A 15,624-nucleotide genomic window follows, 5' to 3' on the forward strand; every position below is an offset into this window, starting at 1 on the left:
TCGGAGTATTGTTTTCTTTCTGTTTTCCAGTTCTTGGTTCTGCTTGGCTATTCGGCAGACTGAGGTAAATAAAGAAGGGAGTATATTATATACTGTCCCACAGTTTTGTTTTCAGTCTCCACCTGCTGGTCATGATTGGATATATACCCATTTGTAAAGATTAACCTCTACTGGTCTGGAAAAGCTAAAAGAAAGTAAATTAGCAGGTAAGAACCTAATTTCTCCTTTAAAGGGCTCCAATGGGGGGTGTGGGGGTAACCCCCCACTCTACTTAATAGGGATCGTGCTGGCGTTGGGAAGTGTGGGAGGTGTAACCCCCCACATTATACTGAAAACTTAACTTTTTCCCTAAAAAATAGAGAAAAAGTTAAGTTTACAGTATAATGTGGTGATCACTATTAAGTAGAGTGGGGGGGTTCCCCCACAAGACCCTCCGTCGGAGCCTTTTAAAAGAAGGTTTTTCTTCGGCGCGATGAAGTCCTGCGCTGAATTGTCGGCGCTCGTTTGTTGGCGCGCGTCAGTCTCACACGCTTAAGACTATGAACCCTTTGCAACAGAAGAGTCTGTTATGGATAAGAATTTCATCATCTTAGAATGCTAAGGTATAACACCCAATGAGCCAGTTTTTATAACTGTATCACTTATGTTCTCTATAACTAGATTTTCAGGTGTCTGCATAAGTTGTTTGCAAGGTTTCTACAGAAAAAGGTATCAATTTAATATTTTAATACATGCTTCTAAAAGGGTCCTCTATAACAGATTCTTTCTTACAATTTGATCTGTTAAGTTTTCTCAATTAACAGGTACTCTAACAAATGATGTTCATGTTATATTAAGACACGAGCCTTTCTAAATTTTTACATATTAATTTTAGAATGTTACGTCATGAGAATAAAATGTTTTGATCTTGCCTCAACCTTGCACCAGAATCAATACCAGATCAATCTTTTGTTCTTGTCAGCTTAAAGTATGGTTGATGGCATGGCTTTGTCTTTGCATCAGAAGGGCCATCCTTTCACCTCTATCGTTCCTGGCATAATTAGCTCTATTTACTTGCACATAAGAAAATGTACTCAATTTACAGTGATATGAAAAAGTCCATCATCCCAGAAGACAGTTGCCATGACTTTGCGAAGCTTGAAGAATGGTCTGAAATTTGGCAGCTAAAATTTAATGCTAAGAAATGCAAGGTCATGCATTTGGGCTGCAAAAACCCAAAGGAATGGTACAGTTTAGGGGGGTGAAGAAATGAGAACGACAGAAGAGCAAAACTTGGGTGTTATTGTATGTGATGATCTTAAGGTGGCCAAACAGGTTGAAAAGGTGACAGCAAAAGCTAGAAGGATGCTAAGGTGCACAGGAAGAGGTATGGCCAGTAGGAAAAAGGAGGTATTGATGCCACTGTATTAGACCTTGGTGAGACCTCATTTAGAATATTGTGTATAATTCTGGAGACCGTACCTTCAAAAACATATAAAAAGGATGGAGTTGGTCCAGAAGAAGGCTATTAAAATGGTGCGTGGTCTTCATCATAAGGCATATAGGGACAGATTTAAAGATCTCAATCTGTGTACTTTGGAGGAAAGGAGGGAAAAGAGAGATATAGAGACATTTAAATAACTAAGTGGCGTAAATGTGCATGAGTCGAGTCTCTTTCATTTGAAAGGAAGTTCTTGAATGAGAGGCCATAGGATGACATTAAGAGGTGATAGACTCAGGAGTAATCTAAGGAAATACTTTTTTACAGAAAGAGTGGTAGATGTGTGGAACAGTCTCCCAGAGGAAGCAGTGGAGACAGGGACTGTATCTGAATTAAAGAACGCGTGGGATAGGCAAGTGGGATCTGAGAGAGAGGAAGAAATAATGGCTACTGCAGATGGGCAGACTAGATGAGCCATTTGGCCTTTATCTGCCATCATGTTTGTATGTTTGCCTGAAGCTTTTTCTGTCTTGAACTTTTTTGGGGTGGGGGATCACTTGTGCTTCTACTGCATTGACTCTATTTTGGACTCAGGACCTCTGTGATAAATTCAAGTCTCATCTCCAGTCACCAAACGATGAAAAAAATTCACTTGATCTTCATGGAGCATCTCCAAGTTCTCCTGACAGCACGGGAGTGTTGTGGCCTTCTGACATGATGTCAGCATTCTTGAAATCCATCTTGCACTAACCTTAGACATGCTCAACTTTTTATGAATTATTTTCCAAACTGTACTTGCTGAGATGCCCATTTCTTCAGCTATTTGAGAAACCTTAATTTGTCTGCCTGACAAATTAAATCTTCGACTTTCTTTCATATTTCCGTGGAAGTTGCTTCCACAGCCCGTACAGTGTGAGGGTCAGCTTCAATGGACTCTCTACTCGGTTGAACTGCTTGCTCCAAAATTTTATTTCGTAGGACGATAACTACGATAAACTAGGATAAACTGATCTCCTTTGACTTTTTCCATTCATTTGTGAGAAATTATATCACTGAACGGTGCTCCAAGTCTAGCAGTTTCTTACCTGATTCACATGAGGACCTTCCTGACATCCTGTACTTGGAATATTAGAATTGTACTGAGTCGTAACTGTGCATGAGTAAGCTTGAAACATGTCACAACATGCTCAGACTTGTTTCAACACACTTGCTCCTTTCTTTCATACTCAGGTAGATAAATTATTGAACATCCCTTGTATGTTGCACTGAATGTTTTCTGATCTTTAAACAAAATGTTATGTGCAATCTTATATCCTGCCAAATCCTCACAAACCGGAATTCTAGGCGAGTTACAAGCAGCACATCGCTACATAGAATTACTGTATTTCTCGGTCCATAAGACGCACTTTTTCCACCCTCAATGGAGAGAAGATGTCACTCCACACCCCCGATACCTTTTTAAAACACCACCCTTCCTTCCTTTAAAAACACCTCCCGTCCCACAGTACCTTTTTAAGCGCCCCTTAAGTCTGGTGGTCCAGCAGTATATGGGCCAGCAGGAGCGTGTTGTCTGCACTGCTGCCTGGGCCCGGCCCATTTTCAGAATGGCTGCAGTCATTTCTCGCAAGTCCCGCAAGAACTGACGCAGTCATTTTGAAAGCGGTGTAGGGCCTGAGTGTGGGGTTGGGTGCAGGGAGTGAGGGAGGCTGGTGCACAATTTGATTCAGAATATTTTTTTTTTTTTGTTTGTTTTCCTCTTCTAAATCTGGGGTGCATCTTATGGTGAGGTGTGTCTTATGGAACGAAAAATACAGTATACATAGAATCATACATAGTTATACATGTTACATAAAATTATACATGCAATGTAAAATAAGGCATCTAAAACAATAAGTAACCACTAACATTGTGATTCTATAAAGTAAACATTTAAGTCTGTCTCCCTTATATATTATTAGACAAAAGGAATTTGAGTAAATATATAACTCTGGTACTTACTGAAGGATCAGACTGAAATAAATATGGCCGTCCCTCATCCCATCCAGCAATTAACAATGATACTCCAAATGGACGTACACCACTGAGGAAAAATAAAAAAGTCAACAAATGTGAACATTGTAGAAAGTGAGTTATCTATTTGGAAAATCTATGCTTCTATTCAAAATGTAGGGAAAATTATTTTTTTCCAATTTTTTTCCATAATAACTTACTTTTGACCATAATCCCCCTGTTTTACTAAGGTGCACTAACCGATTAGCGTGCACTAATCACTAACGCATCCACAGACTAACATGCACGCGTTAGTGTTTAACGCACCTTAATAAAACAGGGCCAATGTATTTTACTAACTTTTGTCCATAATGTCTTTTACTAGAGCATTTGCAAGATTCTTTCAAGACCAGCAAGGCAGGAAGCTGTAGAAGACAACATGGGCCCCACGAGGAGGAGATGGTAGGAAGGTGGGAATCTTCATTTTAAAAAAACACCCCAAAATAAAAAATCTCTTGCTGTTTCTGTTCAATTTTTTATTTGACTGTTTTAGGTATTCATAAGAGATATTTGCATGTGTTGCCTTTACTGCATACACAGCAAGCGCAGTTTTCATGTTATTTTTTTAAAGTCCAACAGATTCTAAATAGCAGCTTCATAAGTTTAAATAGCAGCTTCATAAGGTTAAAATAGCAGCTTCATAAGGGTTGTAAGGACAGCATTAAGGGCCTATAGCACAGAAAGTTTCTAAAATGGGGGTCTGTGGCATGAAGAAGCCCCTCCATTAATTAGTGAACATTGGGAAGCTCATAACCTATTAATATGAGCAGGATATGCTGAGAGGGAAGCAGCTTAAAAATCCTCAATGGCAGAAGGGCATGAGATTGTGACTATTCATGAAGGACCGTTCAGGTCTTTATCTGCCATCATTTACTATGTTACCAGATGGAAACTTTCTACTTGAAGTCATAGGAGTGTCTGGTGAAGGATCTAATGAATTAAAATATCTTGAACATACACTAGAAGTCTAGCACAATGATTAAGTTCTGCACAAATTTCCATTTTGTGAGATCTCTTTGATGATAGGCTGAAGGCCACTTTTATTCTGGTTGATTAAAAGAAGTATGTTTTTAATGTCCCTTCCCATTGCTGCCCAGGGAAGCCTGAACATAAAAGCCTGGCTTGTATAGTACTGGGTCATTGCCTCTAGATCATAAGAGTGTGTTCTTTGATGAATACCTTAGATCAGTGTCCCTCAAACTTTCTCGAGCCGTGGCAAAGTAAAGGTAGTGGCCGTGGCTCGAGGCACCTGCAAATGCAAAATATCGCCGTGTTGACATCACGCACATGCGTGCCATCATCATGTCAATGTCCATGTGTGTGTGTGAAGGCCCTCCAGGCAGGCCCTGAGATGCCAGTGGGGGGTGCCAGAAGGGAAGAGGGCCAGAGAGAAGGATAGGTGCTGGCACCCACTGATTGACTACAGCACTGTTCTTCAACCGGCGGTCCGCGGACCGGAGCCGGTCCACAGAAAATTTCTGCTGGTCCGCACAGGGCCGGCGAGGTCGAGTCGGTGGTTAAATTAACTGCCGACTGCGGTAGTGTTGAAAGGCTGCTGTTCCACCCAGCCTCGGGCGATCAAGACAGGCTGCCGACGTTGGGGCCTTCCCTCTGTGAGTCTCGCTTGTTCAGAAACAGGAAGTTGAAGCAAAATAGGTGGAACTCAGAGAGGGAAGGTCCCGACGTCGGAAGCCTGTCTTGATTGCCACCCCTGCCGAGTTGCTGAAGAGGGCCGTGGGGAAAGTGCAGGTGGAAGGGAGAGAGCTGCAGGTACAGGTGCAGGTGGAGGGAGATGGTCAGCGTGCGCGGGAGCAAGATCCTGGGAAGCCTTCGACAGTGGCTGTCTCCCCTCTAAAACATTAGCTTCCAATAAATTATCACATTTTGATATGTTTCTCAACTTAATTTTGTCAGCTGGAGACTTCTTCCGACATCCATGTTTTTCCATCAGGCTGTTTCAAGGAAATGTCCTTCATATTTCACTTCACAAAGACTTGTAGAGTGAAATGTGAGGTCAAAGTGATGGATCTCGTTTAAGATGAAAAACATATTAAAATATGGGAAGCTAAAAAAAAAATGTTTTAGAGAATTTAAGTTTGAAGGATTTATGCGACCTATGACAATTTTGGTGTACAATATCCCAGTGAATATAAAACTATTAATATGGTGGAATGGTGGATGTTATAATGGAATCTGAATATGAACATCCGATATTAAAAAAAACAACAACCCTGTATTACACTGAATTATGTCTCCATGACATTTTATATATATTTAAAAAAACCCATACAAACACTACTTACCCAGATTGTGTGTACTCCTGCATCACAGAAGCCACTCTTTGTACTAGTTGAGCAGTTGGAATAGGTTCCTGATAAACTAGCCAGTATTGCTGGGCCAATTTCCGAGCTCTACGCGCAAGAACTCTGTTAAAACCAATGCAACTCCATTACTGTCAAAGATACTCAAGAAGCTAATTAAATGTGCCACAAGACTGACTAGACATCCAATCTTAAAGATATACATAAACATTTTAAGAAACAGACCCTACATGGACTGTGCTTAAGCCAAATAGCCTTCTTCAGGGGTTTATATTGTAATACTGATATATAAATGTGCTTAACTATTCTCTGAGGAAATATTTTTTTACTCAAAGAACAGTTAAGCTCTGGAACTCATTGCCAAAGGAGGTGGTTACAGTGGTTAGCACAGGTAGGTTTAAGAAAGGTTTGGACATGTTCCAGGAGGAAAAGTCCACAGTCCACTATTGAGACAGACATGGGGGGAAATTACTGCTTGCCCTGGATTGGTAGAATAGAATGTTGCTGCTATTTGACTTTCTGTCAAGTACTGTGACCTGAATTGGCCACGGTTGGAAACAAGAGACTGGGCTAGATAGAACACTGGTCTGATCCAGTATGGCTGTTTTTATGTTCACACTGATTTGTGAAAAAAAGCAAGAAAGAAGAAAATGATGTGGATATGGTTCAATTAATGATCTGAAACAATGTCAAAACATAGAATTTCATTTCTGTAAATTGGCACTTAATGAAATATGATCAACACTTTTCAGCTATAGTAGCAAAATAACAGTCGGAATTTATGAAGTTGGTTGGTTGGGCTGAGAACTTTTCAGCACCCCACCCCCACATGATAAGAGTGTTAAACTGCAGGTCACCCATCCTTGCTGCCAACAGTGGTAGTGAGGGAAGAGAACGAGAGGGAGCACACAGAAGTAAGAAGAGAGAGAGAGAGATATGCAGGGGGTGGCAGCAGAAGAAACAGATGTGTGTGTGTGTGTGTGTGGGGGGGGGGGGGGGGGAGTGTTAGGGAAAGCACAGTTACTTACCGTAACAGGTGTTAGCCAGGGACAGCAGGCAGATATTCTTAACGTATGGGTGACGTCACCGACGGAGCCCCGGTAAGGACACTTTTAACTAGAAAGTTCTAGTTGACCGCACTGCGCATGCGCGGGTGCCTTCCCGCTCGACGGAGGAGAGCGTGGTCCCCAGTTACGGTAAGCCAGCTAAGAAGCCAACCCGGGGAGGAGGGCGGGTCCTAAGAATATCTGCCTGCTGTCCCTGGATAACACCTGTTACGGTAAGTAACTGTGCTTTATCCCAGGACAAGCAGGCAGCATATTCTTAACGTATGGGTGGAGCTAACAGAGGGGGAGGAGGGATGGTTGGCCATTAGGAAAATAAATTTTGTAACACAGATTGGCCGAAGAGTCCATCCCGTCTGGAGAAGGCATCCAGACAGTTGTGAGTAGTGAACGTGTGACCTGAGGACCAAGTGGCAGCCTTGCAGATTTCCTCGATGGGCGAGGAACGGAGGAAAGCCACAGAAGCAGCCTTAGCTCTGACTCTGTGGGCCGTGACAGCACCTTCCAGTGAGAGACCGGCCCGAGCATAACAGAAGGCAATGCAGGCAGCAAGCCAGTTGGAAAGCGTCCGTTTAGAGACAGGGCGACCTAAACGGTTAGGGTCGAAAGATAGAAAGAGCTGAGGGGATGAGCGGTGAGCCCTGGTGCGATCAAGATAGTAAGCAAGGGCACGCTTACAGTCCAGCGTATGCAGCGCCTGTTCCCCAGGATGAGAGTGGGGTTTGGGAAAAAAGACAGGCAAAACAATGAACTGGTTGAGGTGAAAGTCCGAGACCACCTTGGGAAGGAATTTAGGATGGGTGCGCAGAACCACCTTGTCATGGTGAAAAACAGTGAAAGGTGGGTCGCCAACCAGTGCATGCAGCTCACTAACCCTCCTGGCAGAGGTGATGGCAATGAGGAAAAGCACTTTCCAGGTAAGAAATTTGAGGGAAGTCGAGGCAAGAGGCTCAAACGGAGGTTTCATGAGGGCGGACAGAACCACATTCAGGTCCCAGACGACTGGAGGAGGCTTCAGAGGTGGTTTGACATTGAAGAGGCCTCTCATGAACCGGGAAACAAGTGGATGAGCCGTGAGAGGTTTTCCGAGTACTGGCTCATGAAACGCATTGATGGCACTAAAGTACACTCTGATTGAGGTGGACTTGAGGCCAGCGTCAGATAACGAGAGCAAATAGTCAAGTACAGTCTCCACCGCCAAAGAGGTGGGATTGTGGTGATGCAGTAGACACCAAGAGGAGAACCGGGTCCACTTCTGGTGGTAACATTGGAGGGTGGCCGGTTTTCTGGAGGCATTCAAAACATGACGGACAGGCTGAGACAGATTTTCTGGAGAGGTCAGCCCGAGAGAAACCAAGCTGTCAGGTGGAGCGAAGACAGATTGGGATGTAGTAAAGACTGATGCTGCTGTGTAAGTAGAGTAGGAAACACAGGAAGAGGAATGGGCTCCCTAGAGCTGAGCTGGAGCAGGAGAGAGAACCAGTGTTGGCGAGGCCACCGAGGAGCGATGAGAATCATGGTGGCATTGTCTCTGCGGAGTTTGAACAACGTCCGCAACATCAGAGGAAGTGGAGGGAAGGCATAGAGAAACCGACCCGTCCAGTTGAGCAGGAACGCATCCGGGGTCAGACGATGAGGAGAGTAGAGTCTTGAACAGAAAAGGGGCAGTTGATGGTTGTGAGGAGCTGCAAAGAGGTCCACCTGAGGAGTGCCCCACCGATCGAAGATGGAGTGGAGTGTGGTCGGATCCAGAGTCCACTCGTGAGGTTGAAGGATGCGGCTGAGATTGTTGGCCAGGGAGTTCTGTTCGCCCTGGATGTAGACAGCCTTGAGGAAGAGATTGCGAGCTGTGGCCCAGGTCCAGATGCGGATGGCCTCCTGACAGAGGAGGGGAGAACCGGTGCCGCCCTGCTTGTTTATGTAATACATGGCGACTTGGTTGTCTGTGCACAGGAGAAGAACCTGAGGGTAGAGAAGGTGTTGGAAAGCTTTGAGTGCATAGAACATGGCCCTGAGTTCCAGGAAGTTGATATGATGTTGACGCTCCTGAGGGGTCCAGAGACCTTGTGTGCGAAGTTCTCCCAGGTGGGCTCCCCATGCGTAGGGGGAGGCATCCGTGGTGATGACCATGGAGTGAGGGGGTAGATGAAAAAGCAGACCCCTGGAAAGATTGGAGGAGTTCAACCACCATTGAAGAGATCGCTGAAGAGACGATGTCACACAGATGGGATGAGAAAGAAGGTCCGTGGTCTGAGACCATTGGTTGGCTAGAGCCCACTGAGGTGTTCTGAGGTGGAGTCGTGCCAGAGGGAGTACATGGACCATGGAAGCCATGTGGCCCAGGAGGACCATCATCTGCCGAGCAGGAATTGAATGATGAAGGAGCACCTGACGGCAAAGATGGAGCAGGGTCTGTTGACGGTCGGAGGGGAGGAACGCCCTCATCAGAGTGGTGTCGAGAACAGCTCCAATGAACTGAAGTCACTGTGTGGGAAGCAGATGTGACTTGGGGTAGTTGATCTCGAACCCCAGGAGATGGAGGAAAGAGATGGTATATTGGGTGGCTTGTAACACAAGTGGAGACATAGGTGCTTTCACCAACCAATCGTCCAAGTAGGGGAACACCTGGAGGTTGTGAGATCTGAGGAAGGCCGCCACCACAATAAGGCACTTGGTGAACACCCTGGGCGATGATGCGAGGCCAAAGGGTAGCACTTTGTACTGGTAGTGATGGTGCTGTATCTGAAACCGGAGGTAGCGACGTGAAGTCGGATTGATTGGAATGTGAGTGTAGGCCTCCTTGAGGTCTAGGGAACATAGCCAGTCGTGTTGAGAGAGAAGAGGGTAAAGTGTGGCAAGGGAGAGCATTCTGAACTTTTCCTTGACCAGACACTTGTTGAGGTCCCTGAGATCGAGGATGGGAGTTAGGTCTCCTGTCTTCTTGGGTACCAGGAAGTAGCGGGAGTAGAATCCCTTACCCCTTTGGTCTTGGGGGACTTCTTCGATGGCATTGAGAAGAAGGAGGGATTGAACCTCCTTGAGAAGGAGGAGGGTTTGAGAGGAGTGAGAAGCAGACTCTACGGGAGGATTGTCTGGTGGGAGAGTCTGGAAGTTGAGAGAGTAGCCGTGGCGAATGATGGAGAGGACCCACTGGTCTGATGTGATGGCCTCCCAACGGCTGAGAAAAAGTTGCAGGTGTCCTCCGATAGGTTGAGGAAGAGGTAACGCTGGTGAGAGACTGGCTATGCCCTGGAGAAAGGAGTCAAAAGGGCTGAGAAGGTTTTGACTGAGGGAGAGGCTTGGCAGGTTGATGAGATTGGGAGCGAGCCTGAGTTTGTTGTTGCTGACGAGGTCGGCGAGGTTGTTGCGGAGGTGGATGAAGAGGTCTGGCTGAGAATCTGCGTTGGTATGAAGACTGCTGTCTATAGGGGCGAGCAGGCGGAGTCTTCTTCTTCGGTTTGATGAGAGTATCCCACCTGGTCTCGTGAGCAGAGAGTTTCTGGGTGGAGGAGTCTAGGGACTCTCCGAAAAGTTCATCACCAAGACAAGGTGCGTTAGCCAGGCGGTCTTGGTGGTTAACGTCGAGGTCGGAAACTCTCAGCCAGGCCAGACGTCTCATGGCAACCGCCATGGCCGAAGCTCGAGAGGTGAGCTCGAAAGAATCATAAATAGAGCGCACCATGAATTTGCGGAGTTGGAGCAGACTGGAAATGTGTTGTTGGAAAAGAGGGATCTTACGTTCAGGAAGATACTTTTGTAATGAAGAGAGTTGTTGAACCAGATGCTTCATGTAGAAGGAGAAGTGAAAGGTGTAATTATTGGCTCTGTTTGCAAGCATTGAATTTTGATAAAGGCGCTTGCCAAATTTATCCATCGTTTTGCCCTCTCTGCCAGGAGGGGTAGAAGCATAAATACTGGATCCGTGGGTTTTCTTCAAGGTGGACTCGACAAGAAGAGATTCATGGGGTAGTTGGGGTTTGTCAAACCCCGGGATAGGAATGACCCTGTAGAGACTATCCAGTTTTCTAGGGGCCCCCGGTACCGAGAGAGGGTTCTCCCAATTCTTGTAGAAAGTTTCCTGTAAGATATCGTGGACGGGTAACTTTAGAAATTCTTTGGGGGGTTGCTCGAAGTCTAGGGCATCTAAGAAAGCCTGTGACTTCTTAGAGTCAGATTCTAATGGGATAGAGAGAGCCGCTGACATTTCCCGAAGAAATTTGGTGAACGAGGATTGTTCAGGCTTGGAACCGGTATCAATTGTGGAGGGCTCCTCGTCGGTTGAAGAAGCCTCATCGTCGGTACCGGGTTGGGATTCTTCCCAGAGGTCCGGGTCTCTGAAGTCGGTGTGTATAGGACGGGACGGTGGTGTGGATGGTTCTGCGTGGCGAGTCTTAGAGAGAGATTTGCCAGAGCGCATGGAGACGGTACCGGGGGAAGAAGAGCGGTGCCGGTCTCGGTCCCAGGGGGCTTGGTGACGGTCCTGATGTCGGGGAGGATCGGCATCAGAGTGTAGTTGCACGAGAGGGTTGTTTTTTAAGAGTAGCACAGCGGGTGCAGGTGTCAGCCCGATGCTCTGGACCCAGGCACTGTAAGTACCAATTGTGCGGGTCAGTGAGAGAGATCGGGCGTGCACACCGCTGGCACTTCTTAAAACCCGGCTGAGGGGGCATGAATGGAAACACGGCCTCCGCAAAATCAAACCCGGAGGCCTGTATGTTGGCAACAGGCCCCGCCGGGGCCGGCCAGAAAAAATAAAGGAAAAGACAAATTAAGAATTTTTTTTTTTTTTTAAGACGAAAAAGAAACCCGAAGGGAAAAAAAGCAAAAAAGGAAGAAAATTACGTGAGCGGGAAGGCAAGTAGGATATTTCAACAGCCGTTGAAAGCACATGCGTCTTCTTCGCTCTGCGGAAACGAAGAAACTGGGGACCACGCTCTCCTCTGTCGAGCGGGAAGGCACCCGCGCATGCGCGGTGCGGTCAACTAGAACTTTCTAGTTAAAAGTGTCCGTACCGGGGCTCAGTCGGTGACGTCACCCATACGTTAAGAATATGCTGCCTGCTTGTCCTGGGATAATGAAAGAATCAAAGAAGAGAGATGGTGCTCATGGAATGGAAGGGAGGAAAGAGCAGGGATAAAATGGTAATCATGGATGGAGGGAAGGGAAGAGATGTACTCATGGAGAGGAAGGGAAGACGATTATAAAAATCATTAGACAAAAGGGCATAAAAGGAGATTTTATTTTCAGTAAACAATTGTGTGTATATGCCAAGTCTAGTTCAATTCTGTTATATTTGAATCATGCGATTAATCGCGTACCTTAAAAATTTAATCAACATATAGCCCTAATATTTTGTAAATTTCAACATTCACAATATATAACCCACTCTTGCCCTAATTAAGACATTCTTTCATTATGAATTTCTTAAAACTACCCATCAGGCATGAGCATTTATGTGTATGTAAATACATGAATATACATATACTGTACATATACAAAGAGTACTCACTCACTTATGATATCTAACATGTAAAAAAATTGAATTATTATTTTGTTATTTATCTTATATACTGCATGTAAGCCCAAAATCTATTCTTCCAAAAAATACAAAGGAACTTCTCAAATCTATCCAACACGTCCACATCTATCCACTATATCCGTGTAAAAAAACACCAGCACATAAAACACCAGTGATAAACAATTATTTTGGGTACAGATAACTGAGAACTTTTTTGGGTGCAACAGTTTTTCTCAACAAGGTGGAGATATATTTGAGTTACTGGGTAGGAAAGAACAGAAACACATCTTTACATGGTATAATGCAACCCTGCGAGGTTTAAAGGCCACAACTGAAGTGGGTTTTTTAAAAGTACCCGATATAATTACGCATATGCTGGTGTTTTTCACACTGATATTGTGGAAAGATTCTTTCAAAAACTCACCAACAGGTCAGTAATATGTTTTAATGAATATTTTGTTGTTTAAATAATTTTGTCACTGAAATTGCAAAAGATTAAATAGCCAATAACCTTTTCTGACATCAATGTATGATTTAAAGCTTGCTTGTATTTCTGAATTGATTGAATTTGTGCTCTATGCCTATTATAACAGGGACGATTAACAATGTTGTTTAGACATGTTTATGTTATATGTGATAATCGGAGGGAAACAAGATTTTTATGCAAGTGATATGGAAACCGCATAGTTGTATGCAGTATATAAATTTTTTAATAAATAAAAAAATATAATTGGAAGATACACTGTGATTGATAGTGGACACTATTTATACAGTAGTACAAATAACTGCTTTACAGTTTGTAGTTTATTATTTATATTCTGCCTTTATCCAAGGCAAATTATGCCGGGACATATATAATTAAAACATAATACAAAAAACCAAAACAAAGATAACCATTAATAGTCACAACAAAGAATGTCAAAGAGCTGCTTTCATCTTGCAGAACAAATGACACTTCAAAAGTTTTTTTTAACTGAAACAATTCCTAAATTTTGGAAAACTTATGCCTATATTCAAAACCGTAAAAGATACAGTCAAAGATTAATTACTGACACTTGTACTAATAATGAAAATTTCAAAATGTTTTGCTCACAATTCAGCATATCTAAACAAAAGAACCTCCTCCCCTCTGTGAGCAGAGTTCACCCACCAGAAATATACCTGTAATCGGGGCCCATACCACTGTACACCATGCCCACATGTTTGGTGATTGGTTCCACTTTATGTACACTCTGTTCATCGTACAAAATAGATTTTTGTTTCTTTTCAGTAGCCAATACCACACCATTTGCAGCTAAGAAGCAAGAAAAAGATATTTAGGTGATTAAACATGCACAACTCAAAAGACTTTCAAAGTACAGTGGTACCTTGGATTACGAGCATAATCCATTCCAGGAGTATGCTCGTAATCCAAAATGCTCGTTTATCAAAGCGAGTTTCCCCATAGGAAATAATGGAAACTCGCTTTGATAGGTGTTCCCCCCCCCCCCGAGGCCAGCAGCGCTGCTTCCCCCCCACACGAGAACCGGCATTGCTCCCCCCGAAGGCCCCCCGCGAACCGGCACCCTCCCCCCCCCGCGATCCTCACCCCCCCGCCGTGACCTGAGGTCCCCCCAACCCACCTGAACCCTCTTCTTACTTTGCTGTAGCCTCCGCAGCGGCACCGGCACCAGCATGTCCTGTGTGTGGTGCCGGTGCCTGAAGATCTGCTTCCTGTGCTGGGCCTTGAGAGTTCACGTTCGATGTGAGAGTTCACGTTCGACGTGAACTCTCAGGCCTTGAGTATGCGCACATGCTCAAGGCACAGAACAGGAAGCAGATCTTCAGGCACCGGCTCCACGCATAGGACATGCTGGTGCCGGTGCCGCTGCGGAGGCTACAGCAAAGTAAGAAGAGGGTTCGAGTGGGTTGGGGGGACCTCAGGTCGCGGCGGGGGGGGCCCAATGGCGGCGGGGGGGTGCCGGATCATTGGGGGGAGGGTGTCGGTTCGCGGGGGCGCTTGCAAATCGAAGCGCGCTCGGTTTCCGAGGCACCGATTTTGCGAATGTTTTGCTCGTCTTGCAAAACACTCGCAAACCGTTGCACTCGTAAACCGAGGTACCACTGTAAAATACAGAGCCTGTATAGAAATACCCATTAATGCCAAAATAAAGTCCATTAATGAGAATTAAAATTAAACCAGATGCAAGAAAGCACCAGTATGGTTAAAAAAAAAAAAAAGACTTTTCTAGTGAAATTTCTCATAAGGACCTGATGCAGCCATATTTTAGCCATATTTTAGCAGAACGCCATCATCAGAGGTATGACAAAGTCTGCACAATACATATACATGGCTATTCATGAATAAAAAGAGATTATGTTCTTACCTTGATAATATCTTTTCCAAAAGATAAGGATGGTATGCTGAACCATAGGACAAAATCCAGAGTTTCAATGCGTGGATGAGGCGATGGTGCAGGGAGGAGGGTTTTAAATTTGTTAGGAACTGGGCAACATACTGGGAAACATACTGGGAAAGGGGGAGCCAATTCTGCAAAATGGGCTCCACCTTAACCAGGGTGGAACCAGGCTGCTGACGTCAACATTTAAAAAGGAGATAGAGCAGCAAACTAGAAACTGGGGGAAGGCCGACAGTCGCTCAAAAGAACATGGTTTGGAACAAGGTATCTTTAAAAGATATCACCATAAAAGGGAAGATAGAGCATCCAGATAGTGAGATTGCAATATAGGCCCCAGTAGAACAGATTTCACTAAATACAGAGCAGACAGATTTTAAAGATTGCAAATTATCCATGCCAACTGCTGAGCAAATTATAAATAGATATGACAAACATTGTTTGAAATGTCTATGCAAATGCCAGAAGCCTAAGAAACAAGATGAAAATGAAAAGATAGATACAGTATAATAGGCGTCTCTGAAACCTGGTGGAAGGAAGATAACCAATGGGACACTGTCATACTGGGGTGCAAACTATATCACACTGATAGGGTAGATCAAATTGGTGGAGGTGCAGCATTATATGTTAAGGAGGGCCTTCAATTGAATGGACTGAAAATTCTACAGGAGCAGAAAACACACCTTGGAATCCCTATGGGTAGAAATTTCATGTGTAAAGGGGAAAAGGATAGTGATAGGAGTGTACTACCGTCCACCTGACCAGGATGAACAGACAGATGCTGAATGTTATCAGAAATTAGGGAGGCTAACAAACTGGGTAACAATAATAATGAGTGATTTCAATTCTATACATA

General features: G+C 44.5%; 1 protein-coding gene across 2 annotated transcripts in view; it reads right to left on the bottom strand.

Moving 5' to 3' along the window:
- Positions 1-15,624, bottom strand: part of PSMA2 (proteasome 20S subunit alpha 2) — a 32,921-nt gene that overhangs the window by 13,561 nt on the left and 3,736 nt on the right. For both annotated transcript variants that reach the window (XM_033930285.1, XM_033930286.1), the window contains exons 3-5: positions 13,534-13,666; positions 5,773-5,895; positions 3,419-3,500 (exon numbers count right to left, since the gene is read on the bottom strand). In XM_033930285.1, coding sequence (XP_033786176.1) covers positions 3,419-3,500; positions 5,773-5,895; positions 13,534-13,666 — 338 coding nt within the window. The remainder of the gene's footprint in view (positions 1-3,418; positions 3,501-5,772; positions 5,896-13,533; positions 13,667-15,624) is intronic.

Source organism: Geotrypetes seraphini, chromosome 2 (assembly GCF_902459505.1).
Source record: "Geotrypetes seraphini chromosome 2, aGeoSer1.1, whole genome shotgun sequence".
NCBI lineage: Eukaryota > Metazoa > Chordata > Amphibia > Gymnophiona > Dermophiidae > Geotrypetes > Geotrypetes seraphini.